Genomic DNA, 27168 nt, shown 5'->3' on the forward strand with positions numbered 1-27168 from the left:
TTCTCCTGAGCCTTGGCAGCCAGGTAAATCAGGAGTGACCGCATCAATGTCTGTGTGGTTACACCAGGGTGAAACCAGTGCTGGTGGGAGAAGTCTCAGTGCCACTGGATGGAAACAGAGTAAATTTCCCTCTAAGGTGCAAGTAAAGCCTACCAGGAGCTAAGCAATGGGGTTGCAGGCAGCACCTTAGAACTTGCAATGCTAAAACAATTTGTGTTTCGCCATTTGCTCTCCTGCTGCTCTGGACCACTCAGACTTTCCTATGAAAGTTCCTGAAGCTGGTGGAAGGTTTTTCAGAACAGTGTTTTTCCAGCAAAAAAATGGCTTTGTGACTAAATGAAAATCCCATTCTCTCCTCCCCCCCCCCTTCAAAAAACATCTATTTTTGTCAAAACATTTCAGGGAGAAAACCTGAAATCTGCAAATTTCAACAACACAAAGGGTGTGTGGGTTTTTGGGGGGGAGAGGAGGGAAAAGCTGAGTAAGGTTTGTTTGCCAAGCAGCCTTCCTGGTTACTTTAAGGCAGGCCAACAAATATTCCAGAGTTTCTATATGTGGAAGAGAGAGACCCCACATTGCTGATTTTATCGTGAGTTTCATGATATTTGCTTTTTCCCTTAAAACCCCAGCGCCCAGACTTTTGGCATTACAGAAGAATCTTAACTTTCATTAAAATAAGCAATTGAAAGTCAGCTCTCCTGATTGTGGAAAAAAACTTGTCCCCAAGTGCCCCATAAAGGTTCAGACATCAGAAGGCAAATAAAAATACCACCCCCCACATATGTATACACATTAAAAACAGATCTCGAGATTTTTAAGATCTTCTCCTGGGTTTTAAGGCCAGACTCGTGAGGGTTTAGGGTTTGCGTTGCTGGAGACTGCCTCAGTATGGCGTGTACAGGGAATCTGCCCTTTGGGGATCGAGCTCCGTATTTGCTACAAAGCCTGAAGAAGGTGAGAGAAGTAGCTTGGAACACCCTGGCTTACTGAAAAGGACTAGCAAGCTTGGATGGATCGAACTGCTCTCTAGAATAAAACAAAGCACTGTGTGTATGTGTGTGTGTCTGTCTGTCTCTTTTGGGATGGGAACTACCAATCCCAGCATGCACCTATATCAGCACATGTAGGGGTGGGGAAGACTTCAGTTCCCAGGATGCACATGGAGGGGGGAACCATAACCCCCGGCATGCACGTGGGAGTGCACAGGAAGGGCTAGTGAGAACTACAACTCCCAGCATACATTTGGGCATGCACGGGGACGGACCAAAGGGAACTACAGCTCCCGGCATGCCGTTCGCCGAGTCTCTTGCCCCAATATGTCTGCGCCCAGGCTGCGCTGAGAGCGGCGAGTGGAGTTGATATTAGGGGCTGAGCCCAGGGTGAGTTCTGGGGCGCGTGGGGCAATGGGGAAGGGAGGCTGAGGTTTGGGGAATGGCCATGGGTGGGGAGCACAGGGCAAGAGCCAGGCAGGGGCCATGCGGTGGTGGGACGCGAAGGAGGTTGAGCTATATGGTGAGGGCGGATGGGGGGGCTGAGCTGTATCGAGAGCCAGGGGATTGGGGGGGACTGAGGTGTATGGTTAGGGTGTGTACAGGGGACTGAGGTGTATGGTTAGGGCGTGTACAGGAGCCATGGGGATTGGGGGGTTGAGGTGTATGGCTGTACAATAGGGGTGGGGAGCACTAGGACCCTCAGGGAATAGTGGTTTCTAACCGTGATATGGCACAAACAACAGTTTCCCCAGGCCTGTGGCACCTCTTGGGTGGCAAAGGAGCCCTTTCTAGTGCCAGTGTGGTGGGTGCTGGAGAGAGCCTGCCAGCTCCCCAGCGCTCTCCCCTGGGGCTGGATTCTGCCCCCTGTGACCTCCCCTCTCCCCTGTCCTCATCTCGCAGCTGAGACTCACCATGTCAAAAATCTCCCGTGCCGCCAAAGCTGCAAAGAAGGTCGATCCCGGGAGTGTCATCCGAATGATCATCCGGGCAGGGCAGGCCATGCCGGGGCCTCCCCTGGGCCCTGTCCTCGGGCAGGTAGGCCAGGCCTCTCACTGGCTGTGTGATCGGGGCGGGGAGGGCTGTTATACTGGGGGTGGTTGGTGTGTTTAACAAGTGGTGTGGGCGAATGAGGTTCACTGCAAGGGCAGCAGGTGCCTCTGGGACAGTGATGCTCCAAAATAATCCCCTCCCCAGGGTTCCTGCTCCCCCCTGTGGCTACTCACAAGGTGGGAATGGGGTTAGCTGCTCTCACTCTGGGCTGCTCAAGGCTGTTGGATCTGTGGTTCAAATCCTGCGGTATGGGGTCTTTAACCCCCTCCCATTTGCTGGCTGGATGCAGATGTCAGGGCAGCATCCCAGCTTACGGAAGGAGGATTTCCTCTTACACCTGTTCCCAGGGGCACAGTGTTTGCGGGCAGGAAGAGATCCAGCCTCCCCAGGCGTGTTTGGGAGACACATGGGGGCACGGAGCCCTTTAGGGATTGAGTCTCTTATGGGGCCCAGTCCCTCTACTGGCTCTTGAGCTCTCTGCAATTGAAGCATCTTCCCCCTTGGGGTGGGGGACAGAGAGATATTGCTCTATTGAACTTCATGTTGGGGTTCCAGTCCCAATCGGGGCAGCCAGGCTGGGCATGAGGCATGAGGCACTCGGGAATCACAAGGGGTTGTCTTTCGTTCAAATGCCTGTGGAAAGGATCAGTTCAGGCTGGGAGTAGCTGGCACTGGTGGCTTTAGCTATGAGAGAGAAGAAGGGCATCTCGGAGGCTTTCGTTGCTCTCCCCAAATGGGGCAGCGCCTCAGACCTGTGCTGCGAGGAACGAGTGTTGTAACTGTTGCCGGTGATGACTTTCTGGGGAGTCCGTCTGTCAGACGAGTCTGGCATCGTGATTGGCTGAGATCACAGCTTAGTCGCTGACGGTAACTGCGTTGATTCAATTGATTGGGACTCCGCAAGGCATCTGACTTGGTACCTCGCGGTATTCTGACGAAACACCTAGGGCGGGGCAAAATCAATGCACCCCTATGAAAGGGGCTAGAAACTGGCTAGTGATCCCCTTGACTGTGTAAACAGGATTAGTGAGTATGAGCAGGGAGGGGATTTTGCCCCATCCTAGTCCATGTAGTGCATCCACATGCATTGCCATGTGTTGAAAAATCAGAGAGGGTGCAGAAAAGAGCCCCACAGTGACCCAACGGCTGGAGAATGTCTTGCGGGGAGAGGCTGTGGGAACTACATGGAGTTAGCTTTTCCCAGACAAGGTTCCAAGGGGTTCCCAGTCTCTCAGCCCTTCCGTGCAGGGTGGGGGCGGTTCTGGAGCAGGGAGCTCATTAATGTCACCAGCAGAGGCTGAGTGAGAGTCAAGGGCCTGGAGGTGATGCCTGGATGCATTCATGGGCCATTGTTTAAGAGGGAGGCAGATCTGCCCTTCTGACAAGTGCCCCAGGAATGGGGTGGGGGTGGGAAGGGAGTCTGTTGCTTGGAGTCTCAGTTCAGCTCTGGAGTCTTTCTCTAAAAGCTCCACTCCAGCTTAACGAGCAGCTCTGGGCAGGCTGCAGGATCCCTGGGAGGATTATCCAGCCGGGGGGGTCAGACTGGAGGATTTGAATGGGCCTTTCTGGCCTTGAGATGTGACTGCACAAGCTCCCGCCGCACCCCCGATCACACCGCTTAGAGTGAGCGCAGCCCAGCGATGCGCCTGTGTGTTGTCTTGTCTGCTGCTGCAACCCGCTCTGGGCTGTGTTCAGACAATGGCTAGAGAGGGGCTGGGCTGGAATGGCTGAGAATGCCCCTGCCTGCCCCGGGCTCAGAGCCCGTCTGTAGCTGCTGCTTGTGCAAAGGTGGAGCCCAGAGGCACCGTTCTACTGACACACACACACACACGACTGAGATCACCCCTCGTCATGCTGGAGGCTGCACAGACGTTTCCCCAGCTGATATCAGGGCTCCTAGCGCGCCCGGCCCTGCACAGACCCATACCAAGAGACCTGTCCCAAAGAGCTCCTGGACAGAGGTAGGGTGGCTGTTAGCTGGGACCCATAGAGCAGCCACGACTCGTCCATGGTCACGCAGGGAATCAGTGGCGAGGATTGCACCCCTGAGTCCCAGCCCAGAGCATCCTCCCACCCTTCCCCAAGACCATGCTGCCTCCTGGCACGGCGGGGCCCAGCCGGTGGGTAGTGGGCATCTGTCCCAGCAGCAGGGCACTTGGTCTCTCCTCTGCTGGGAGTGTGGAGAGTCCTGCTGGGCTGCTGCCCCATGAGGTGCCCTCCTGTAAAAGGGCAATGGGGTGACCCCACTGAATCCTGGCCCCCAAGCTGGGATTGTCCCAGCTCTGGAGAAGGGGCCGGGGGTTGCTGCAAAACCCACAAAAGGCTTTTGCTGTAAATATGAGCTGACAGCCCTGAGTCCCCAAGCCATGAGCCAGCCAGTCCTCCTGGTTTGGGGCCAGATCAGGGACAATGCCCTTTGGGAAAGACAGTGTGGGGCTCATTCTGTTTCTGTGTCCTTACCCGATTCCCCTCTCTCCCCCCCCCCCCCGGGGACAGCGGGGCCAGGGAATGGGGCACTGGCCCTTTCCCCTCCAAGGGGTGCTGGGGAGGAAGCCCTGTATAAACAGCCCCTGTGCCCATCCCAGAGGTGGCATTGTTCCAGCGCTGGGGCAGGTGAGTGGCTGCAGGATGGGTGCAGGGAAGGCTGTGTTAAAGCCCCTTCTCTCAAGCTGGAGGGGACAGGGAAACCCAAGCACAGAGCCGGGAGCTGCTGAGGTACTGGGCTGGGCCTGGCTCTAAAGGAGCCAATGCGTGAGCCTCTCCCCAGTGATGAGAGGGGGCCACAGCCCCTCGTAGGGGATGTCACAGCACGTGGTCAGTGGTCACTCGCTAACCACCCGCCACGGGGATGGGAATGCCCTGAACTCTATGATGGGGAAACAGAGGGCCCAAAGAGGGACAAAACATTTCTGAGGTCACACAGTGAGTCAGTGACTGAGCTGGGACAGAACCCAGGAGTCCTGGCTCCCCTCCCCTTCCCTCCTGCTGGCTGATAAAAGGGGTACTCAGGGCTCTATCCCTCCCCTGCCCCGCCTTCCCCAAGGTCAGGGGCTGGCGCTTCCCTGGGGGCACCGGGTTGAGAATGCAGGCCGTGGTGCACCAGCCCCAGAACTCCGTGCACACTGGGATCCAAGGTCTGGTCTGTGTTAGCTCTTCTTTATTTTGCCTCTGTCCTGCATGGAGCATCCAGGCCCCAGGCATGTGCCCCCTACCTCTCCGAGTGCCAGGGCCATAGCTGGCACTACCCATTGGGCCCATCCAGTGCTCCGGCCTGGGCTCGCTACACTCTAGTCCCTCACCACGGGGCCAGCTGGGTGTGGGCCCATGTGTCTCAGTCTAGCTCAACACAGGGGTGATGAGTGTACACAGTGGGGAGTGGAGCCCAAAGGGCAGGGGTGGAGCCTGCCTCCCACTCCAGCACTGCTGGTGTCCCTCAGTCCCCACCTGCAGCTCCCCAGCTATCTCAGCGCCCCTCAATCCCAACCCATAGTCCCCTGCTATGCCTGGTGTTCCTCAACCCCTTTCTATGCTAGTCCTGTCCGTTAGTGAATAGTGGTTTGTGATCTCAACCCCTCTCTGCGTGTGAAGGAGTCTGGGGGCCAGTTTACATCAGGGCAGCTTTGCCGGAAAATACCAACAGGGGATCTGGCCCCATGCTCACAGCTCCAGCTCAGGGTGTGGGTGTTGCAGTGTCCCTGCGCACTCAGAACTCCCGGGGGGTGAACCTGGGCCCAGAGGTGCTGTCCATGCCCCCACGCCGGGGCGTGTGACATGGCATGTCCCCAGGGGGGAGCTCCCCCAGCCCAGCAGCCCCAGCTCTGTGGTACTGCAAGGCCGTGCACCCCTTGAGCGCGATGGCCAGTAGGTTCTTGGCCATGAAGATGGCAGAGACCCGCTGGTCGCGGTAGAGCAGCAGGTCAGCAGCCCGGATGGCCAATGTGGCCAGGTTGACAGCCAGCAGGCTGAGCAGCGGGTAAAGTGGGAGGCGGGGTGGGGCGGGCAGGTCCATCTCGCCCAGTGCCACGCAGGGCAGCACCAGCAGCAGGCTGTAGCAGTAGAAGAAAGTCAGGCCCTCAGCCCACAGCGGCAGCCTCTGCCACTGAGGCTCCCACAGGCTGGCCTGCATCTCCAGTAGGTCCAGCAGGTCCACCACCACCCAGAGAAGCCGGCCGCGCAGGTCCTCCTTGCGCCGGAAGGTGGCCACATGCTCCAGGTGCTCGGTGGCCACCAGGACCACGTAAAGGGAGGGGATGCAGATGGAGAGCAGCAGGGTCAGGGTACGGCGGGCCAGCGGGTCAGGGGTGCGCCGGTCGGCCCGGTACCCCTGGTAGATGAAGTATAGCTTGATCTCCAGGGTGAAGACAAAGAGGAACCAGAGTGCCATGGTGTAGCCATGCCGCGGGGTCCGCGCCTCAGCACCCGCCCATGCCCCCACATAGCGCAGCACCAAGAGGAAGCACAGATCACCTGCCAGTGCCAGGGCCAGCACGCTGGCCCGCTGTGCTCCAGCGCTCAGCTCCATCAGGTACACGTCCACTGCTGCCATGGTGGAGACGATCACCACCGCTGACATGCAGGCGTGTGGCTTGCTGGCAGGGGGCGGTGGTGCCATGGAGCGGGGGAGCCTGGTCACAGGGGGTGGCCAGCTGGCAGCACCTGCGGGGAAAAGACAGCAGTGGTGAGTTACACTTGCCTGGGACAGGATGGGCCATGAGAGACCAGGCTGCAGACTTGGGACGCGTCATCCCGGGGCTAATGCTGGGCCCACAGGGACCGAGGACAGGCCAGAGGGGACCCGGCTATGGACAATTGGGCCATGGGGGACCAAGGACAGGCCGTGGCTTCTGGACATGCACATACCATCCTGGGGCTAATGCCGGGCCTCCAGAATGGGTCACTCCAAATGCCCCCGTGGTTAGTGCTGTGGGCAGGGGGTGGGGACTGTGCTCCCCTCTGCCCCCTACAGGCTGCATTGCAGGGAACGCACTTCCCCTTTTGCTGTCCTGAGGAATGCAGCCTCTCTGAAGGGCTCCCAGGGAGGGGCTGGCCCAGCACCCCTGCATTCCCCCTGTACTTCACCCCAGCCCTTGCACCAGTCCCACAGGGCCCCCTCTAGCACAGAATGCCCTCAGTGGGGGAGGTGCCTGTAGGGAGTTATCTGAGGAGCACGGCTGGGCAGGCAGGATGATGGGAGTGGTCTGACTCTGCTGGCTCCCATACCTGATAGGGACCCTGAAACTGGGTCAGCCCAGTGCTGTCCCACACAGGGAAACTGAGGCACTGAGCAAGAGGGGCTCACCCAGGGGCACATGGAGTCAGTGGCAGTACTGGGGCTAGACCTCCTGGCTCCCAGCCTGCTGCTCTAGCCACTAGACTCACTCGCCTCCCAGAGTGGAGAGTAGAACCAAGGAGTCCTGGCTCTCAGCTCTAACCGCTGGCTCCAACAGCAGCACCTGTGTGCGGGGAGGAGTTGAGCAGCGAGGTATTTGGTTGCTGATCCCAGCAACTATCAGTGTTGCTGGCAGCCCTGTCCCCTCATTCTTAATGGGCCAGCAAGGCAGCCAGCCCCTGCCACTCTGGTCCTTCCCCATGGCACTTTCTCAGGGGAGAGCAGCCAGCGGAGGGAGAGCCCTCCACCTGCCCCGCCCCATGCGAACACTACAAACATACACACTGGCCATGCTCACGCTCCCCCAAGACACTGCAGCCACAAATAGCGACTTCAGCCACCTTGACATGGCATTTCATTACTGTTGATTAGATATAAACAGCCCCATGCCCCAGAGCCAGCTGCATCTCAGTGCCAGGCGAGAGATCCCTATATAAACAGTCCCCCGTGCTCCAGCCCAGAGCCAGCTGCATCTCAGTGCCAGGTGAGGGATCCCTGTATAAACAGCCACCCCTCCCCCGTGCCCCAGCCCAGAGCCAGCTGCATCTCAGCGCCAGGCGAGGGATCCCTGTATAAATAGCCCCTACACCCCAACCCTGAGGCAGGCGCTAGGTGCCTTGCTGGTGCACACACAGCACTGATTTCTCAGAGGTTAAAGGGCCCATGTGGTTATTGACTAGGATGCTGCAGGAAGGAGGCGGGGTAGGATTGTCTCAGCTTTGGCTAGCAGACCTGTGCCCCAGCCTGAGTAGGGGCTGGGCCCCCCCTGATGGTAGAGACCAAGGGTCCAATTTCCCAACTGGCCTGATGCCAGTGCAGCTGATAGTGCCAGCTCCTAGCATGGCAGCATGATTTATGGATTTCTTTTTTGGGGGGGAGGGAGGGAGGGAGTGAAGCTTCAATGAGCTCTTCCCCATCACTGTCTTTCCTGCCTCTTTCCCCCCCGAATGATGGAGTTTGGAAGGGTGACACAGCTGGGGGTGGCACTGGCTGGTTCTGGGGGCTGGGACCTTTGCTGTCTAGGGGCTGCCCTGCTGGCTGTGATCCAGCCCTGACGCAGGGGGACTGTTGGCTCAGGTGGGGATGTCCATCTTCTGTGCTGGGAGCTGGTTGTGACATGCCAGCCTGTATTAGTGGGGCACGCTTTGCCTGCCCGCTGTCTTCGTGCTCCCCTCCCACCCGTGGATCCCAGAACCAGCCATTTGGCTTGCTGACAGCAGTGTGCTCTGGCAGGGGATGGGAACGGCTCCTCCTGGTAGGTGATCCCTGCAGGTGGGGGTGGGTGCTGGGGCCTGTCCCTCCCTCCTTGGTGCCAGCTTAGGGTGACCAGATAGCAAGTGTGAAAAAATCGGGACGGGGTGGGGGGGTAATAGGAGCCCATATTAAAAAAAAAAAAACCAAATATCGGGACTGTCCCTATAAAATCAGGACATCTGGTCACCCTACGCCAGCTTCCAGCCCAGCGAGTAGCTCCTGGGCTCTCCACCCTCCCTACTCACATGACGGTCGGTCGGATTCATTTGCCTTGCCAGAGATGCGTCAGCTCCCAGCGTCTCCCCACAGCAGGACTCTCGGGCACTTCACAGACTAGTAGACAGCCAGAGACTGTGCAGCGTCGCACTGGGGCTGTTTATGCAGGGATCTCTTGCCTGGTGCAGAGAAGCAGCTGGCTCTGGGGTGGGGTATGAGAGCTGTTTATGCTGGGATCCCTTGCTCAGTGTTGAGATGCAGCCACCTCTGGGCTGGGGTTGTGTAAAAGCAGCACTGCACAGTAGTTCAGGGGGTGACAGGAAGAACTGTTTGTTGCCGCTGACCTAAGTTCCCTGCTGTGATGCTAAAGGGGTGGGTGTTCTGTCCCCAGCTCTGGGAGGGGAGAGGGGTCTAGTTTGTTAGAGCAGGGGTGATTTCAGAGCGACATACTGACCTGCGCATCCTGGTCCTCCCTGGGAGCAGGCTGGGCCTCGCTCCTCCCCCTGCATCAGTCCAGGGCTCGGGCTCTGTCCGGCTGTCTGTGCCCCACTCCCTGGCATGGCTTCAAGCTGTGGGTAGTCCCCTGTGTCTGTTGGCTGCTCCCCAATCCACAGCCCTGGGTGCTGCTCCTGCACAGCCTTGCCTGTGGGGAGGGGGTCGGGGCTTACCATGTGTCCCCAGATCCTGTGAGCCTGACCCCATCGCACCCCAGTCCCCGAATCCCCCATGGCCTCCCCCACCCCAGTGCTTCTTCCTCCCCCATCGCCTCCCCCCCCCATCTCATTGCTTCCTCCTCCCCCGGCCCCCAATCCCCCCATTGCTTCCTCCTCCCCCGGCCCCCAATCCTCCATTGCCTCCCCCACCCCAGTGCTTCCTCCTCCCCCATCGCCTTCCCCCCCATCCCATTGCTTCCTCCCCCCCCGGCCCCCAATTCCCCCATCGCCTCCCCCCCCCATCCCATTGCTTCCTCCTCCCCCGGCCCCCAATCCCCCCATTGCTTCCTCCTCCCCCGGCCCCCAATCCCCCATTGCCTCCCCCCCATCCCAGTGCTTCCTCCTCCCCCGGCCCCCAATCCCCCATTGCCTCCCCCACCCCAGTGCTTCCTCCTCCTCCATTGCCTTCCCCCCCATCTCATTGCTTCCTCCTCCCCCGGCCCCCAATCCCCCCATTGCCTCCCCCACCCCATCCCATTGCTTCCTCCTCCCCCGGCCCCCAATCCCTCCATTGCTTCCTCCTCCCCCGGCCCTCAATCCCCCATTGCCTCCCCCACCCCAGTGCTTCCTCCTCCTCCATTGCCTTCCCCCCCATCCCATTGCTTCCTCCCCCCCCGGCCCCCAATTCCCCCATCGCCTCCCCCCCCCATCCCATTGCTTCCTCCTCCCCCCCCATCCCATTGCTTCCTCCTCCCCCGGCCCCCAATCCCCCCATTGCTTCCTCCTCCCCCCCCATCCCAGTGCTTCCTCCTCCCCCATCGCCTTCCCCCCCATCCCATTGCTTCCTCCTCCCCCGGCCCCCAATCCCCCATTGCCTCCCCCACCCCAGTGCTTCCTCCTCCTCCATTGCCTTCCCCCCCATCTCATTGCTTCCTCCTCCCCCGGCCCCCAATCCCCCCATTGCTTCCTCCTCCCCCGGCCCCCAATCCCCCATGGCCTCCCCCACCCCAGTGCTTCCTCCTCCCCCATCGCCTCCCCCCCCCATCTCATTGCTTCCTCCTCCCCCGGCCCCCAATCCCCCCATTGCCTCCCCCACCCCATCCCATTGCTTCCTCCTCCCCCGGCCCCCAATCCCTCCATTGCTTCCTCCTCCCCCGGCCCTCAATCCCCCATTGCCTCCCCCACCCCAGTGCTTCCTCCTCCTCCATTGCCTTCCCCCCCATCCCATTGCTTCCTCCCCCCCGGCCCCCAATTCCCCCATTGCCTCCCCCACCCCAGTGCTTCCTCCTCCTCCATTGCCTTCCCCCCCATCCCATTGCTTCCTCCCCCCCCGGCCCCCAATTCCCCCATCGCCTCCCCCCCCCATCCCATTGCTTCCTCCTCCCCCCCCATCCCATTGCTTCCTCCTCCCCCGGCCCCCAATCCCCCCATTGCTTCCTCCTCCCCCCCCATCCCAGTGCTTCCTCCTCCCCCATCGCCTTCCCCCCCATCCCATTGCTTCCTCCTCCCCCGGCCCCCAATCCCCCCATTGCTTCCTCCTCCCCCAGGCCCCAATGCCCCCATTGCCTCCCCCACCCCATTGCTTCTCCCCCCCCCGGCCCCCAATCCCCCCATTGCTTCCCGCTGCCCGTCTCGCGCGGAGGCGTTCCCGGCCAGACCCCCGGGGGCAGGGCAGCCTGTTCCCCGCCCCCATTACCTGCAGGTCCCGTATGCTGGAGCGGCGCGCGTGCGTGAGCGCAGGGGGCGGGGCCTGAATCCCGCCGCAGGGTCCGGGCTCTGCGCGGTCCTTGTGCCGCCGGCGGCGCGGGGGCGGGGAGCCTGGGCTGCTCTCGGTGCTCCGGGGGGCGAGGAGATGGCGGGCTCTGGAGTGGGCTCCGACTGAGGGGTGGGGTCCGGGGTCTAGTGGTTAGAGCAGGGACTGGGAGCCAGGACTCCTGGGTTCTCTTCCCAGCGCTTGAGGGCAGTGCGGTCTAGTGGTTAGAGTGGGAATCAGGACATGGGGTCTGCCCCTGGTTCTGGGAGAGGGGTGGGGGTGGCATTCTTGCTGCTCCTGTACAGTGCCACTGATTCTCCTGGGGCCAGGAGTTCAGTCCCTTCTGGGGCAGGACTGTCCATTCCTGGGCCGGGGGCAGGGTTACAGGTCCATCTACAGCATTTTGGGCCCCAAAGCGCCAGTGTCAGCCCATCCTGGTGCAGATCCCTGCAGTAGCCAGCCTGCCCTGATAGCTTTGCAACCCCGAGGCGGGAAATTCTCCGGAGGCAGGCAGAGATGGAGGGGGAGGGAGGCACCACCCTGGTATCCTCCCGTCAATCATAGCGCAGTGACCAGAGCAATGAACAAAGGGGCGCAATAGCATGGGCATGGGGTCTGGGCTACTGTGTGTGCTGCCTCCCGCTGGAGGGAGCAGGTCCTGCAGTGTGTGGTTCATAGGCTCTGAGGCCAGAAGGGCTCATTGGAGTCTCTACGTGTGTCTCTGCCCGTGTGGGGTTCGCTGGTGTGTGTGTGCTGGGTGGGGGTTGTGCTGTGCGTGTCTCGGGGTGTGAGGTTGCTGGGGTGTGTGTGCTGGGCGGGGTGGTGCTGTGTGTGTGTCGGGTTGCTGGGGTGTGTGCGCTGGGTAGGGGTTGTGCTGCGCGTGTGTCAGGGTGTGGGGTTGCTGGGGTGTGCACGCTGGGTGGGGGTTGTGCTGTGCATGTCTTGAGATGTGCTGGGGTGTGTGTGCTGGGCAGGGATTATGCTGCGCATGTCTGGGGGTCCATCTAGGTGGGACGTGTGTGTGGTCGGTGTGGTGTCTGGGTTCCCTGGGGAGCTCACAACTGCTTCGGGAGGCAGCGAGTGCTGCTCTAATTCAGCTTTATTTGGCCTGATCATTAGTGACAACTTCATATTGCACAAGTCGTCCCACCAGATCCAGAGCCCTGCGTTACACCCTGGATCTGGACTCTACGCCCAGCCAGGGCCAGCTCTAGGCACCAGCAAAACAAGCTGGTGCTTGGGGCGGCACATTTTTAGGGGCGGCATTCTGACGCGGGCCATGCCGCCCCTAAAAATGTGCCCCGGCCACCCTAACTCACCTCCGCTGCTGCCGCTCGCGCGCCGCTGCTCACCCTCCCTCCCAGGCTCTCAAACCCGGGATGGAGGGGGAGATCCCAAGCGGCCGCGGCGCGCAAAACAGCTGATTCACGCGCCGCGGCCGCTCGGGATCTCCCCCTCCCTCCCGGGTTTGAGAGCCTGGGAGGGAGGGGGAGCAGCGGCACGCAAATCAGCTGTTTCATGCGCTGCGGCCGCTCGGGATCTCCCCCTCCCTCCCTCTCTCCCTCCTAGGCTTGAGAGCCTGGGGGAGGAGGCAGGGCTGGGGATTTGGGGAAGGGGCGGAGTTGAGGCGGGGCCGGGGGTGGGGTAAGAAAAAACGGGGGTTGGGGGGTGGCCAAAATTGTTTTTGCTTGGGGCGGCAAAAATCCTAGAGCCGGCCCTGCGGCCAGCCCCTCTGGGAAGGAGCGCAGTAGCCTCACCCCATGCCATCAAACAGGGAATGGGGGGGGGCATATACCAGTGAAATGTGACCCCAGGGCAGGGGACTGGGTGGCTCAGGTGCGGGGAATGGGATACAGGGCCTTTCCCCTCTGGGGAGCACCAGCTGTGGTTTGGGGTTGGGTCACACGTGGATCTGCAAGAGATTCTGGGGCATATGGGGCTGGTGGGTGGGGGATCCGAACCCCCTGACAGTGTCCCTGCTTCTCTCCCCAGAGGGGCATCCCCATCGGGCAGTTCTGCAAGGACTTCAACGAGCGAACCAAGGACATCAAGGAGGGGGTGCCGCTGCCCGTGCGCATTGATGTCAAGGTGAGACACCCTCCACCCCCTGCAACCCACACCCCAGCACACCCAGAGACACACACAGCACAACCCCCGCCCAGCGCGCACGCCCCAGGAACCCCACACCCTGCTGCCCCCTGCTGCCCCCCACTACCCCGCAGCCCTGCTGCCCATGTGTATTGATATCAGGGGGAGGCACCACCACACACAGCCCTATCCTGCTCCACCCCATCACTGCCACTGGGCCAGAGCACACCCCTCTGCAGTGGGGCAGGATCTGTGTGTGGCAGGTTACTGGGGGGGTCTCCCTTTGGGGTGCAGAAGGGTCTGGGCTACGTCTCCTCAGGCAGAACCCCAGTTTAAGCCCACCCCCTCAATGTGTTGCAGCCAGATAGAACCTATGAGATCCAGATCAACCAGCCCACGGCCTCCTATTTCCTCAAGGCAGCCGCCGGCATCGACAAGGGGGCAGCACAGACCGGTGAGGAGATGAATGGGGGTGACGCAAACTGGAGGGACACAGAGCAGGGAGGGGAGAGGCCCAGACTGGTGGGGAGGGACTCGCACAATATGGGAGCAGGGCCACACAGGGTGATTAGGGCAGGGGTCCCACCGATGGCGGGGGGCAGTCACCCTGTGCTCTGGGAGTGCCCACGCTGCCCTCTGTGCTGAACCCCAGCTAGCACATGGTGAGTGGCACCCAGGGCCTCCCTCCACTTCCCTGCTGGCCCTGATGCCCTGTGAACAGGTATTGGGGGGAGAGTTGGGCCCCCAGGATTCACCCCCCCCACACACGCACCCCCTCTTGGAGATGCCCTGCAGCAAGTGCACCCCATAGAAAGAGCCTGTGGGTCCCCTGGACTGCGTCTGACCATGGCACACGGGGAGCTGCAGGTCAGGATGGAGGGGCCTTGCAGGAGGGCTGCAGGTTGGCTGGAGGGGCCCTGTGGTCTGTTGGGGGGCGCTGCAGGTTGGGACATGGGGGCCCACATGGGGTAGGGGAGTTGTGGGTCAGGATGCAAGGGGCCCACAGGGGGCTGTAATGGGGCCCCATGGGTAGAGCTAACAGGTCTCTGGCTGAACAGGGCACGAGGTAGCGGGCATGGTGACCCTGAAGCATCTGTACGAGATCGCTCTGGTGAAGTCCAAGAACTCCAACTTTGTGGTGCGGGACACGAGTCTGGAGAAGGTGGTGAAATCCCTCATTGGCAGTGCCAAAACCCTGGGCATCAAGGTGGTGAGAGAGTGAGTACCCACACAGAGTCCATGGGGGGCAGGAGCCCTGGGTTCCCAGCTCTGGGTGAGTGCAGGGGCGGGGGGAGTTGGCAGGCAGGATTGCTGGGTTCTATGCCTGACTCTGGGAGCCAGGGCTCCTGGGTTCTATCCCCAGGTCTGGGCAGGGAGTGGAATCTAGTGGTTAGAGCAGGTGGGGCTGGGTGTGGTCTAGTGTGCTAGATGGGGCTGGGAGCCAGGTCTTCCATGTCAGGCAGGTCTGACCCCTTTCTTCTCCCCGCACCAGCCTCAGTGCAGAGGAATATGCCGTGTTCCGGCAGCAGCGCGAGGAGGCCTTGGCGGTGGCGGCAGCAGAAGCCCAGGCAGCGGCATTGGCGGCAGCCTCCAAGAAGAAATGATCTCCAGGACACCCGCTTCCCTAGGGGACTGCAGGACCAGCAAGTCCAGATCCCACGTTCCTGGCCCCCAGGGTCAAAGCCCCACTCTGGGCGTGGGGAGCTGGGGGCATCCCCTCTGGAGCAGCATGTCAGTCTGTCCATCCGTTCCCCCACCCCTGTTCCCCTATCCTGGCCATCTTTGTCCTATGGACTTGCCTCTATGGAGAACGGGAATTAGCCCCACCCCCTGCCACAGGCCCACCCCTCATATCCAACCAATCCTTCTTTAAAATGTGCTGAATTGCTTTGATGCAATTAAAATCCAAACCCAATAAAACCCCACTGTGACCCCCAAACTAGGAGCAGCCTGTGTCTGTGTGTGTGTGCAGGGGTAGGGACTTGGGATATGGGGCCTTTTCCCTCTGGGGGGAGACAGCTTGGATCCAGCCCTAGAGCGGTCAGACTAGCTGGCTCGGGGAGAGGATGGGGGGCAGGGAACAGGACACGGGGCTATTCCCTCATTTCTAGTTCAGACAGCTAGTGCTGCATGGGTTACACATGGGACAGCTCTTTGGAGATTATATTTGTAACCCAAGGGCTGGAAACTAGCTGCTTTATTATTAATGCCAGTTGCAATTCTAGAGAAGGGGACGGTGCTGTGTGCTGAGACATCCGGGGGACCGACCCAGCTGCGGTTCTGTCAAAACTCAGGTTGATTGGAAAGTGGGAGAGAAGCCATTGTGTTACAATATATTGGATGTATTTCAGAGACACCAAACCCAGCTGGGGGAATGAACAAAACAAGAACAAACAATCATCAAGAATCATAAATTCAACATAATGTATTTTGGACGGGAAACATAAGTACCTTGTCCCTCCCCAGGGTCTCGGTTTACTGTATTAACTCAGGAAATGGACTCAGGGGTGGGGTATGGCTCTGTTTATACAGGGATCCTGAGACCTGGCCCCCTCTGGGGTGGGGCAAGGGCACTGTGTATACCAGGATCCCTTGCCTGGAGCTGAGATGCGGCTACCTCTGGGGTGGGGCAGGGGGGCTGTTTATACCAGGATCCCTCACCTGGTGCAGAGATGCAGCTGCCTCTGGGCTAGGGCACATCAGCTGGGTAGTATCTATAGCATCATTTCACAAGATTTTAAGGTGAGACATGAAGGGGAATCAAATCTCTATTTGAAACTAATAAGCAGGTGAACAGACAGACTAGAATTACCTGGAGCTGGGACACAACGTGGTTGCTGGGGCAAACAGCCTGCCGCGGGCACCTCCATGCACTCTTGATTGACTGTGAGTTATCAGCATTAAGTGGTATCAATAGGAGTGGGGGTAGGGGAGCCCAGGACTGGGACTGCCAAGGGTGACAGATTGGGATTGAGGGGCAGGGGGCTGGGGGGGAATGAGAGAAAAGTTGCTGTTTCCTGTTGTCCCCAGCAGGTGGCAGAGTTTATCCACGATTTGCATTGCTGCTGGCATGGAGCAGGGCTTGGGGAGATGGTGGCTAACTTACTGCAGCATGGGGGCCCTGTTTGGGGCTCTGCCAGGGCCGTCCCAGCCCACATCCCATGCTGGCCAACAGCCCCCACCTGCCCAGCCAAAGGAGCAGCCATTGCCCTTTGTTTGAGCCAGCCACAGGGTTATGCTGCCTTGAGCTAGACAGCAAGAAAAGGGGTGTGTGACTGGGGGGCAGGTGTGTGGATAGGGTGCAGTGTGTGCATGGGGGTGCAGGTGTAGTGTGGGGGTTTGTGGATGGGGTGCAGTGGAGGGAACAGGTGTGGAGTGGGGGTATGTGGATAGGGCTGCAGGTTGGGGGGTGCAGTGTGGTGAGTATGGGGATGGGGTGCAGTGTGTGTATGAGGGATGTGGTATGGGGGTATGTGGCTGTGCAGTGGGGGCGCAAGGTGTGGATAGGTGTGCAGTGAGGGATGCAGGTGTGGGGGATGCAATGTGGGGGGTCTGGATGGGGTTCTGGGGTGTATGGATGGGCTGCAGTGGAGGGTGAAATGGGTGGCGTGGGATGAGGATGGGGTGCCAGTGTGAGGTGGAGCAGTGTGGCGGGTTCTGGGATGTGTGTGGATGGGGTGCAATGGGTGGTGTGGGATGTGGATGGGGTGCAGTGGGGGCATGCAGGTGTGAGGTGGAGCAGTGTGGCAGGTTCTGGCATGTGTGTGGATGGTGTGCAGTGGGGGGGTGCAGATGTGAGGTGGAGCAGTGTGGAAGATCTGGATGGGGTTCTGGGTGTGTATGAATGAGGTGCAATGGGTGGCGTGGGATGTGGATGGGGTGCAGGTGTGAGGTGAGGTTCTGGGGTGTGTGTGGATGGGGTGCAGTGGAGGGTGCAATGGGTGGCGTGGGATGTGGATGAGGTGCAGTGTGGGGGGGTGCAGGTGTGAGGTGGAGCAGTGTGGTGGGTTCTGGGGTGTGTGTGGATGGGGTGCAGTGGGGGGCGGCAGGTGTGAGGTGGAGCAATGTGGCAGGTTCTGGGGTGCGTGTGGATGGGGTGCAATGAGTGGCGTGGGATGTGGATGGGGTGCAGTGGGGGGCTGCAGGTGTGAGGTGGAGCAGTGTGGAGGGCCTGGATGGCGTTCTGTGGGGGGTGTGGATAGAGTGCAGAGGGGTGCAGTTTGTATGTGGGGGTGTGGCTGGGGTTTTCTGGCCAGTCTCATCCCTTCCCATTCATTCTCTGGCTGTGGGTGGCACCCCTGGCCCAACCAGCCACCTCAGCTCCCAGCCCAGCCCTTGGCAGAGCGAGGCCCCATCTCTCCATGCCTCTGCAGCCAACACTCCCCGCCTGGTCTGATCCTGGGTCTGGCCGGCTCTGGCCCCTCAGTGCTGGGGAGGGGCAGCTCGACACCCCAGGAATGGGGTCCTCTGGGGTAGCCTTGGGGCTGATGCCAAGGAGCCTCCCCACCCCACGCACACCCCGTCCTCTCCCTGAGGAGCTCAGCTCTGCTAGCCCTGGCCCCTCTGCCTGGGCCGAGTTAGTGCCCAAGGGGATGGAGTTTGTGTGACACCTGGCTGGGAATGGGGCTGAGACCTGGCAAACTTGTTCCATGTGGGTCAGCATGGCTGGATCAGAGCAAGCTCCCCCCCCCCCGAGGGGAAAGGGCCCGTGTCCCAATCCCCCTGTCCTGGGGCTGGATCGGCAGGACAGAGGGAGGAGTTGGGGGTCAGGGAGTGAGGGGAAATATTTAGTTGGGGGATGGGGAGGGACTGAGAGATATGGGGAGAAATTTTCCCTGGGGGGTGACTGCTCCCTGCTCGTTCCCCACCAAAGCACCCCACTCCCAGGGACTGATGGTTCCTCGCTTGTTGGTGCTGCTGCTGCTGTAGCAACGTAAGAGAGTCTCTAGGAGACGGGTTTCTGTTGCTAGGGCTGCGTGGGCGAGGGATGGAGGGGAGGCTGCCGCAGAATGGTGGGGTGGGAGGTCAGTCCCACATGGGGGGCTGTGCCCATTTACACACACATTGCCTCCACCCCACCCAGAAACCTGGACCCCCCCATGCCCACGGAACCCCCCGAAGACACGCATTGCCCCCATGAACACGCAGCCCCATGAGACATGCAATGCCCCATTCACACGCAGTCCCCCCAGAGACATGCATCTCTGCCATGCACACACATCACTCCCATGCACACAACCCACCGAGACATAGATCACCCCCAAGCACACACACCTCCCCCCAAATACACAGATCCACCCCCCCACACACATGAACCTCCCATCCACTTGCATCTCCCCAAGATGAAGTGTGCACTGCCCTGCACATGAATGCCCGTACACACCCAGACCTACAAGGACAGATCTAGAGCTGTTACTCATGCCTCCCCCCCTTCCCATTTTGCTGGGCATGACCCTGGTGCTTAGGTCCTGGCATGGCTGGGGCATGGTCTCTGCCCCCCATCTACCCCTACCCTCTGTGCTGCCAAGCCAAATCTCACTCCCAGCACCTGCTCTGAGGAACTGGCCCCAACTGCATCCCAGAATGGAAACCTGTGGGGGTGTGCTGTAGAGGTCTGGGGGGCAGTGGGGTGGCAGGAGGGGTTTGTGTGAGGGAGGGGGTCTGTGGTGGGCAGTGGGGTGGAGGAGGGGGTTTGTGGGGTGGGGTGTAGAGGTCTGGGGGCAGTGGGGTGTTGGGAGGGGTTTGTGTGAGGGAGGAGGTCTGGCGGGTGGGGTGTAGAGGTCTGTGGGGGGCAGTGGCGTGGAGGGAGGGGTTTGTGTGAGGGAGGGGTCTGTTGAGATGGGGTGTAGATGTCTGGGGTGCAGTGGGGTGTTGGGGGGGTTGTGTGAGGTAGGGCGGTCTGTGGGGGTGGGGTGTAAAGGTCTGGGGGGGCAATGGGGTGGAGGGAGGGGTTTGTGTGAGGAAGGGGGTCTGGAGGTGGGTTGGAGAGGTCTGGGGGCAGTGGGGTGTTGGGAGGGGTTTGTGGGGTGGGGTGTAGAGGTCTAGGGGGCAGTGGGGTGGCAGGAGGGGTTTGTGTGAGGGAGGGGTCTGGGGTGGGAGGGGTTTGTGTGAGGGAGTGGGTCTCTGGGTGAGGGGTCAATGGGAGTAGGGTGGAGGGGTCTGTGGGGGTGGGGTTGTAGAGGTCTGGGGGGTGGAGGGGGAGGAGTCTGGGGGACAGGAGAGGGGGAGGGGGGCCACTGTCACACCTTGCTCTGTTGTTGCAGCGAACAATCCCCCTGTACGCTGTTGCCATGGTGATGTGATGCAGGTGGGGAGCAGTGACGTCACAGCTGCATCTCTGCCTTTTTCCTATTTTGGCAGCAAAAAGCGGATTCTCCCCCCCCCCCCCCCCCCGCCCCCGCATCCCTGAGCCATGGCCGCAGGCTGGAAAGGGACTGAGAGCAGCGGGGCGGGGGGGGGGATGAGCCAACCCTCCAGCTCACACTCCTCCGTCCATCCCTCCCAAAAATACCTCCCTCCCCCTCTCTGTTGCTATAGCGTAGGTCTGCTTCTCTCTTGGTCACCCTGGATCTAAAGCAAGGAGCAGCCGTGGGGATGCTGAGCTCTGACGTAACTCATTGCTGGTGCTCTCCTCTTGCAGTCAGGGCTGACCCTAGTGCCCCAGTCCTGCCCTAAGGGGTGCTGTGTGCAAGGAGTGGGATGGGGAGCTCACAGTCAGGGCTGGCCACAATACCCTGCAATGCTCCTTCTTTTTATGAACCATGGTAGAGCATTTCTATGCATCAGTCGGCCAAATGCTTTGTTACACTCCAGAAGCAGCAAGGATCCCTGTGTGAACAGCCCTGCATCCCACCTCAGCAGTGGTCACATCTCAGCTCCGAGTGAGGGATCCCTGTATAAACAGCCTCTGGACTCCACCCCAGAGGTGGCTGCATCTCAGTGCTGAATGAGGGGTCTTCAAGTACATGTATAAGCATAGTGCTCTGGGATTGGCAGGTACTGTTCTATAATAGCTTGGAGCTGCGTGGCTCTCCTCATTGCTGCATCGGAGTGTTTGTCAGACACATTTAGATGTCTGTAGGTTGCATTCTGGCTTGATTATGTCTATAAAAGCGCAGGTTGGGTCCAGCACGATGTCCTCGCCCCAGGACTCGCAGGAAACTGGGCGTGAGGGTTTTAAAATAGATTCATTTCAGCCTCTGCTATTTTGCCTTTTATTTACTCCTTGTGTTTTCAAAAATAGCTCCATGAACTGCTGGCTTTTTAATCAGAATTCCTCCCAATTTGGGTCTCAAAGCACCTGACCAGCATATGAATATGAGTCGTTTCCTCCAGCACTGACATGCAGCTGCCTCTGGAGTGTGACAGCTGTTTATACAGAGACTCCGGTGCGCAGATGCAGTGCCCTCTGGGGTGGGACACGGGCTGTTTCTACAGGTATGCTTCACCCAGTGCTAAGATGCAGCCCCCTCTGGGGTGGGGTGTGGCGGCTGTTTCTACAGGGATGCCTCAACCAGTCCTAAGATATAGCCCTCGCTGGGGTGGGGGGTGGGGCTGTTTATATGGGAATCCCTTGTCCAGCATTGAGATGCTGCCACCTCTGGGGTGGCAGATGTTTAATAGTTCACAGCAGTGGCGAAGGAGTTTGACAGGGAAGGCTGCCTGCAGGAGGGCAGCCCTAGAACAATATGACATTGGAGGCACTATTCACTTCCTCTTCCCCAGTCTCCTGGGTCAACCACGTGAGACCGCCTTGTCCAGTATTGCCCTCCCCTCTCAAGCAGTCTCTAACGGTGCATCATTCCTGGGAAGGTGTAAAGTCTATATTGTGTTCCCAGTTCTGGGAGGGAAGTGGGGTCTAGTGGGGGCTGGGAGCCAGGATGCCTGGGTTCCGTTCCAAGACTGGGAAGAGAGTGGGGCTGGTGGGTTAGAGCAGGGGGTTGGGGACCAGATTGGGCTTGGTGGGAATGAAGAACCAGCCCATTCAAATCCTGAAACCCCATTCTGCATTTGTATTGATGGATAGATGTTGGGGGTGGCTGGGTCTGAACTTCCCATGCTGGGGGGGGGGCTGCTAGCCAATCCCACTGCCTCTGGCCCCCCCGGCCCCCATCTCCTTTCGCACATTGGGTCTATAAAAAGCCTCCAGCCCCTCTGTATTGCGAAGCCTCTTGTGCTGGGAGGTGAAGCTGTGGGCGGGTCTCCATGGCAACTGCTGAGATATTTTCGATGAAGAAGGGACCTTGGTAGATATTTTTCTCGCTCTCCCCTCCCGCGCCAGCGGGGGACGCAGGGAGACATGAATGTTCAGAGCTATATAAAACCTGGGAGTGGGGCTAAAAATAGGAGCAAAGAGCCTTTTTTGGTGGGGTAAAGACGCCGATGGCAATTGGGGGGGTGGGGCGGCACAGTCCTTCAGCCCTTCTGGGAGCCACAGAGCAACAGTAGCCAGACTAAGGCAGGGGTGTGTGATCCCCACTCTGCAGGGGGGGATAGAACCCAGGAGTGCTGGCTTCCAGCACCCCCAGTCTAAACCACTAGCCCTCTGCCCCAGAACTGGAAGCAGAACCCACTGAAAACACTAATAGAAAACACACAGTCATGGTACTCTAGGAAAGACAGGCCCCAGAGCTCATTCCTAACCCCCCGAGCCAGCCAGTCCCCTTGCCTTGAAGCCAGACTGGTGCCAAGGTCCACTAAAGGTGAAAGGCCCCATGTCCCATTCCCTGCCCCCCTGAGCCAGCCAGTCCCCTCCCTGGGGCCCAATTGGAGCCGGTGCCCCCTAGAAGGGAGCAACCCTATACCCCAGTCTCTGTCCCTCTGAGCTAGCCAGCCCCCCGTATCATGCAGGGGTTCTGAGTGAGGTGGGGGATTGGCAGGCTGGACAGGGGAGTAGAAATCGCTCATTTTGTGTTTTCAAAAGCAACAGGTGCAAAGTGGCAGGGGGTGATTTTATTTAAGCAGGTTAACACAATGGCTCCTTTCCATACATTCCCTGACCCTGCCACTGTCCCCCTTCCACATGCCCCCTTCATAGCCTCCACTCACTGCCATTGTGTCCATGCCCTTGCTCAACTAACATGCGCTCCCACCAATCTGTCCTCTGCCTGCGTTCTGACGCGGATGGGACGCTTGCAAGCTGCATTTAGAAACAGTTACCTGGAAAATCATCCTCAGTGCTGGAGCATCATCAGGACATTCACCAGCATCTGATAAAAGGAATCTGGAAATGACGGCAGCTCCCAGGTAGAGCTAGCCAAGGCCTAGGCATGGGCCCTTTCCCCTCCAGGTGCCAGCCCAGATATGGCCTGGGACTGGCTGGCTCAGGGGGAAGGCAATGGGATATGGGGCCTTTCCCCACTAGGGGGCACCAGCTCTCATCCAGTCCCCAGGCAGAGGGATCTGGCTGGCTCAGGGTGTGTGTGTGTGTGTGTGAGGGGTGGATGTAATACAGGGCCTGTCATTTCTAGGGTGCTACAAGTGTGTGTGGGTGTGGGGATAGCATCCTGCCCGTGCCTGTGTGGTGGCATGTAATGGCCAGCATATGGGTATGTGTCTGTGCGATGACTCACATGCCAGTGACTCTCAGCATGTGTTCTATGTCAGTGCATGACAGCTTGTGTGTCAGTGTGTGTTACTACATATTGGTGCATCAGTTCCTAGTGGGGCGTGCTGGTGTATGTCACTGTTTGTCACTCCATGTCAGTGCACGAGGTCCATGCCTGGCCATGTTGAGCTCCCCTCGGCGTGAGCTCCGGTGTCTGACTGGGATAGAAGGCAATGTCCCCATGTCCTGTCGCCAGCTGGCTGGCACTGCCTATCCCCTCCCCCGGCCTGGCTCTGGCAGGGACTGGCTGAGTCGCTGAGCCACTCACTAAATCACACAGACTCCAGAACTATTTTTAGCCTCCAGGTTTCTCTTTTTAGTTGCTTGATTCAGATCCTGAATGAAACACCAGGTGGGGGGGGGGGTGTGTGAAAGGGCCCAGCAGGCTCCCAGAACAGATGGGCTTGGAATCAGCAACCCCACCCCTGGTCCCCTCTCTCCACCAGGGGGTGACTCAGCAGTGATGCACTCTGAGTCATTTGGCTCCCAGATTCCAGCCACAGCTGAAGAGCAGAGCTAGCCAACCCCCCCCCCCCCCCGACCTGCCCACAGGGCCGTGCCAACCCCCACCCCTCACACACACTGGGGCTGAGCTACTAGAGATGGGTACAGAGAGAAGATAGGCTGTGGTTTTCAGCTCATTGGGAGCAGGGGGCCCTTTCCAGGTAAAAGCAATAGCACTGCACCCCGTCCAGTGGGAGGCAGCAGGCAGGGAAGGGCTGGAGGTGGGGGGAGAGAGCCTGCAAACACAGCAGCTCATGTGGGTGGGGGGCTCCCAGCAGGGTTAGGTGGGATCCTGTGTTTGGACTTAGAGGGCACAGGGTTAAAAGGGGCCCTGGTGGGGGTGGGGCTCTTCCTCTCGGGGTAAAATGGCTCCTGGAAAGGAATCCTGGCCCTGGGACTCCATGGACGACAGTGAGTGGAGCCTGCCCTTTCCATAGCAAAAAGAAAAGAGAGGGAACGAGGTATGTGGCCTTCCCCTCTAGGCAGCACTGGCTGCAGACTGGGGGGACTGGCTGGGCATAAGGTTCCGGGAATGAGACATAGGGCCTTTCCCCTCTAGGGGCACCAGCTCTGATCCAGTTCCCAGGCAGGGTGGAGTGGCTGGCTGAGGGGAGGGGGGCTGTGGAAGATGAGTAGAGAGGCTGAACAGGCCACAGAGCCCAAATTCTGGGCAGGTGGTTGTGGGGTCTTGCTTTGGTACTGCCCCTGGTTGGAGACCTTTCCCGGGATGCTGAATGCTGCTCTGGTGTCAGCAGGGCTTTAAGGTCCCCTTGGGCCAGCCCCCATCCAATAGCTCACTGCCCACCCCAGACCCAACCCTGCTGGTGCAAAGTGATGACCCCAAGGGAACCATATCACTCCCCCAGCTCAAGATCTGGTCCTGCAGCTTGACCCAGAGACATGGGGCCATATCAGCACCACAGCTGGCCCTGGGGTGAGTGCCCTGGGCCTGCCCCACAGCACATCATCATCCGGAGCTCCCAGACAGTGCTTCTGAGCCACTCACCCTCTGGAGGGTCTGGGCTGGGACCGGCTGGCACATGCGACTCCTCCCCTTGTCTGCATCCTGCATAGTAAGAAGAGAAGAGGTTAACCTCTAGTGCCCTGTGCTTCAATTCCAGTGCAGTAACTGTAGGGGTGGTGTCTGGTATATAGAGCAGGGAGCTAGGGGGTCAGGACTCCTGGGTTCATCCCCAGCTCTGGGTCTAGGGCATTAGATCAGGGGAGCTGGGGGGGGGGGTCAGGACTCCTGGGTTCTATCCGTGGGTCATTCCATTTACCAAGGCACTGGGTGAAAGGAGCTGTTTACTTGCCACACATCCTTGTTGTGCCTTCTCCTAAAGTCAGAGACTCCCAGAAATAGATTTTCTCAGCCTAGAATGGAAGCAGCCATGCGGCATTGGCGGGGCGCGGGCTGCCTCTCCCGGTGCTCAGCTCTTTCCTTTTATAGGAGTTAAGGCTTCGGGTCCACCCCCACAATCCAAAGACTCTTTTCTAATTCATGATGTGCCCACTCAGCTCTGAGCTGAGCTGGGTTACGCTGTGAGGGCACAGCCCTAGATAACAGGCTGACGTCGGTGCTGCAAGCCAAAAACAGAAAAAAGCTCCCATTGTGTCTATTTATAGCATCACATTCCTAAAGGATAGAAAGCTGATGGCTGTCTTCCCACAACTCAGATCAATGGCGTCCTATAATACACCCAAGGAAGCTGACTCCCAGCCCCCCGACCACTAGATCCCACACGGCTCACAGACATAGATGCTGGAACTAGGGGAGCTGCCTCACCCCTTGGCTTGAAGTGGTTTCCATTATATCCAGGGTTTACAGTTTGGTTCAATGTGTCTCAGCACCCCCACTATACAAATTGTTCCAGCACCCCGGCTTGCAGAACCAGGGATAGAACCCAGGCATCCTGGCTGCCAGCCCCCCGCTCTAACCCATTAGACCCCACTCCCCTCCCAAATCCAGGGATAGAACCCAGGAATCCTGGCTCCCAGCTTCCCCTGCTCTATCCCAATAGACACCCCTTCCCTTGCTCTAGTGGATTAGAGCAGGGTGGGCTGGGAGCCCCAGGACTCCTGGGTCCTGATGGCAGCTCTGGAAATGCCAGGTTTAACTAAACTACCAACTTACAAAACAGAAGAGTGGAGAAATTCTGCAATAGGCTCAAATCCCCAGAGGGCCCGTCCCTGCACAGGGAATTCGCTGAGAATCGCTGTTGTACGTTGCACAATGGCAGTGAACAGACCATTGAGAAACTAGAGACAGGGCCTAGCCTTTAAAAGGTGACTTTGGAAAGTTGTATCATTCCTTAAACTGCCTAAATAAGGAAAGCAGTGTAAAACCACCCATATACAGCAGCCCTCGTGTGGGTGCTGGGGGTGCCCCAGTTCCCTGTAGCATTAGAAATCAAACAAGTGTGCTAATAGCTGTGAGAGATTTCCAAAACAGGTGCAAAGGCTTTCTGGGCAGTGAAGGGTTACTCAGCTCGGTACTTTCTTTCCTAATATGGAAGACGAGATTATGCAAAACCTAGCTACCCAATTTAGGTTACTCCATTGAGCGTGGCACTTCAGCTCTGTTTCTCTGCATTTGACACAATTGCTCTCCTAACAATGCAAGACACATACTGGTGTGGGACTTCTTTGGGCTTTTCAGAAGTTGGCTTTATTTTTATCCCCTTTGGAAAAACATTATTTTAATGTCACTAAGATTAGCAAAAGTAAACCCCCAAACTCGCCCAGCATTGCTCTGTGGAAATGCTCTTAACTTCTGGAGAGACATGCTACCTGGAGGGCGTGGGGGGCTTAAAACAAGGCCTCTGTATGGAAAGGCAAAGAAAAAGAAAACAACTGCAGCCATCAAAAGGAGTTAGTTGTTTACAGACCAAAAATATACTTTTAAAAAATGTATCAAACATATTCCTTGAGACAATGTTTGCATATTTTAAATTACTACTACTACTTAAGTCCCAGGCAGACTGCAAAGAGCTACAAAATAATCTCACAAAACTGGGTGACTGGGCAACAAAATGGCAGATGAAATTCAAGGTTGATAAATGCAAAGTAATGCACATTGGAAAACATAATCCCAACTATACATATAAAATGATGGGGTCTAAATTAGCTGTTACCACTCAAGAAAGAGATCTTGGAGTCATTGTGGAGAGTTCTCTGAAAACATCCACTCAATGTGCAGCAGCAGTCAAAAAAGTGAACAGAAAGTTGGGAATCATTAAGAAAGGGATAGATGATAAGACAGAAAATATCATATTGCCTCTATATAAATCCATGGTGCACCCACATCTTGAATACTGCGTGCAGATGTGGTCGCCCCATCTCAAAAAAGATATACTGGAATTGGAAAAGTTTCAGAAAGGGGCAACAAAAATGATTAGGGGTCTGGAACGGCTTCCATATGAGGAGAGCTTAATAAGCCCGGGACTTGTCAGCTTGGAAAAGAGACAACTAAGAGGGGTTATGATAGAGGTCTATAAAATCATGACTGGTGTGGAGAAAGTAAATAAGGAAGTGCTATTTACTCCTTCTCATAACACACAAACTCGGGGTCACCAAATGAAATGAATAGGCAGCAGGTTTAAAACAAACAAAATGAAGTATTTTTTCACTCAACACACAGTCAACCTGTGGAACTCTTTGCC

General features: G+C 58.4%; 2 protein-coding genes across 3 annotated transcripts; one reads left to right on the forward strand and one right to left on the reverse strand.

The window, feature by feature from the left end:
* Positions 1–1270: 1270 nt before the first annotated feature.
* MRPL11 (mitochondrial ribosomal protein L11) lies at positions 1271–15334 on the forward strand. The gene is made up of 6 exons (XM_054035905.1): positions 1271–1379; positions 1893–2027; positions 13300–13395; positions 13756–13849; positions 14454–14613; positions 14888–15334. The coding sequence occupies exons 2-6, from the start codon at positions 1905–1907 to the stop codon at positions 14997–14999; spliced, it is 585 nt and encodes a 194-aa protein (XP_053891880.1). The 5' UTR covers positions 1271–1379; positions 1893–1904; the 3' UTR covers positions 15000–15334.
* LOC128841144 (transmembrane protein 121-like) lies at positions 5183–9592 on the reverse strand. 2 transcript variants are annotated; one of them, XM_054035904.1, is made up of 3 exons: positions 9356–9445; positions 8931–9103; positions 5183–6698 (listed from the first exon to the last, which is right to left on the reverse strand). In XM_054035904.1, exon 3 carries the CDS (start codon positions 6652–6654, stop codon positions 5746–5748), a length of 909 nt encoding a protein of 302 aa, XP_053891879.1. In that variant the 5' UTR covers positions 6655–6698; positions 8931–9103; positions 9356–9445; the 3' UTR covers positions 5183–5745. The 2 variants fall into 2 exon arrangements, with proteins under 2 accessions (XP_053891879.1, XP_053891878.1); XM_054035903.1 differs by lacking the exon at positions 8931–9103 and having other exon boundaries at positions 9356–9592.
* Positions 15335–27168: the final 11834 nt, after the last annotated feature.

This window comes from Malaclemys terrapin, chromosome 7 (genome assembly GCF_027887155.1).
Source record: "Malaclemys terrapin pileata isolate rMalTer1 chromosome 7, rMalTer1.hap1, whole genome shotgun sequence".
In the NCBI taxonomy this organism is placed as follows: Eukaryota; Metazoa; Chordata; order Testudines; family Emydidae; genus Malaclemys; species Malaclemys terrapin.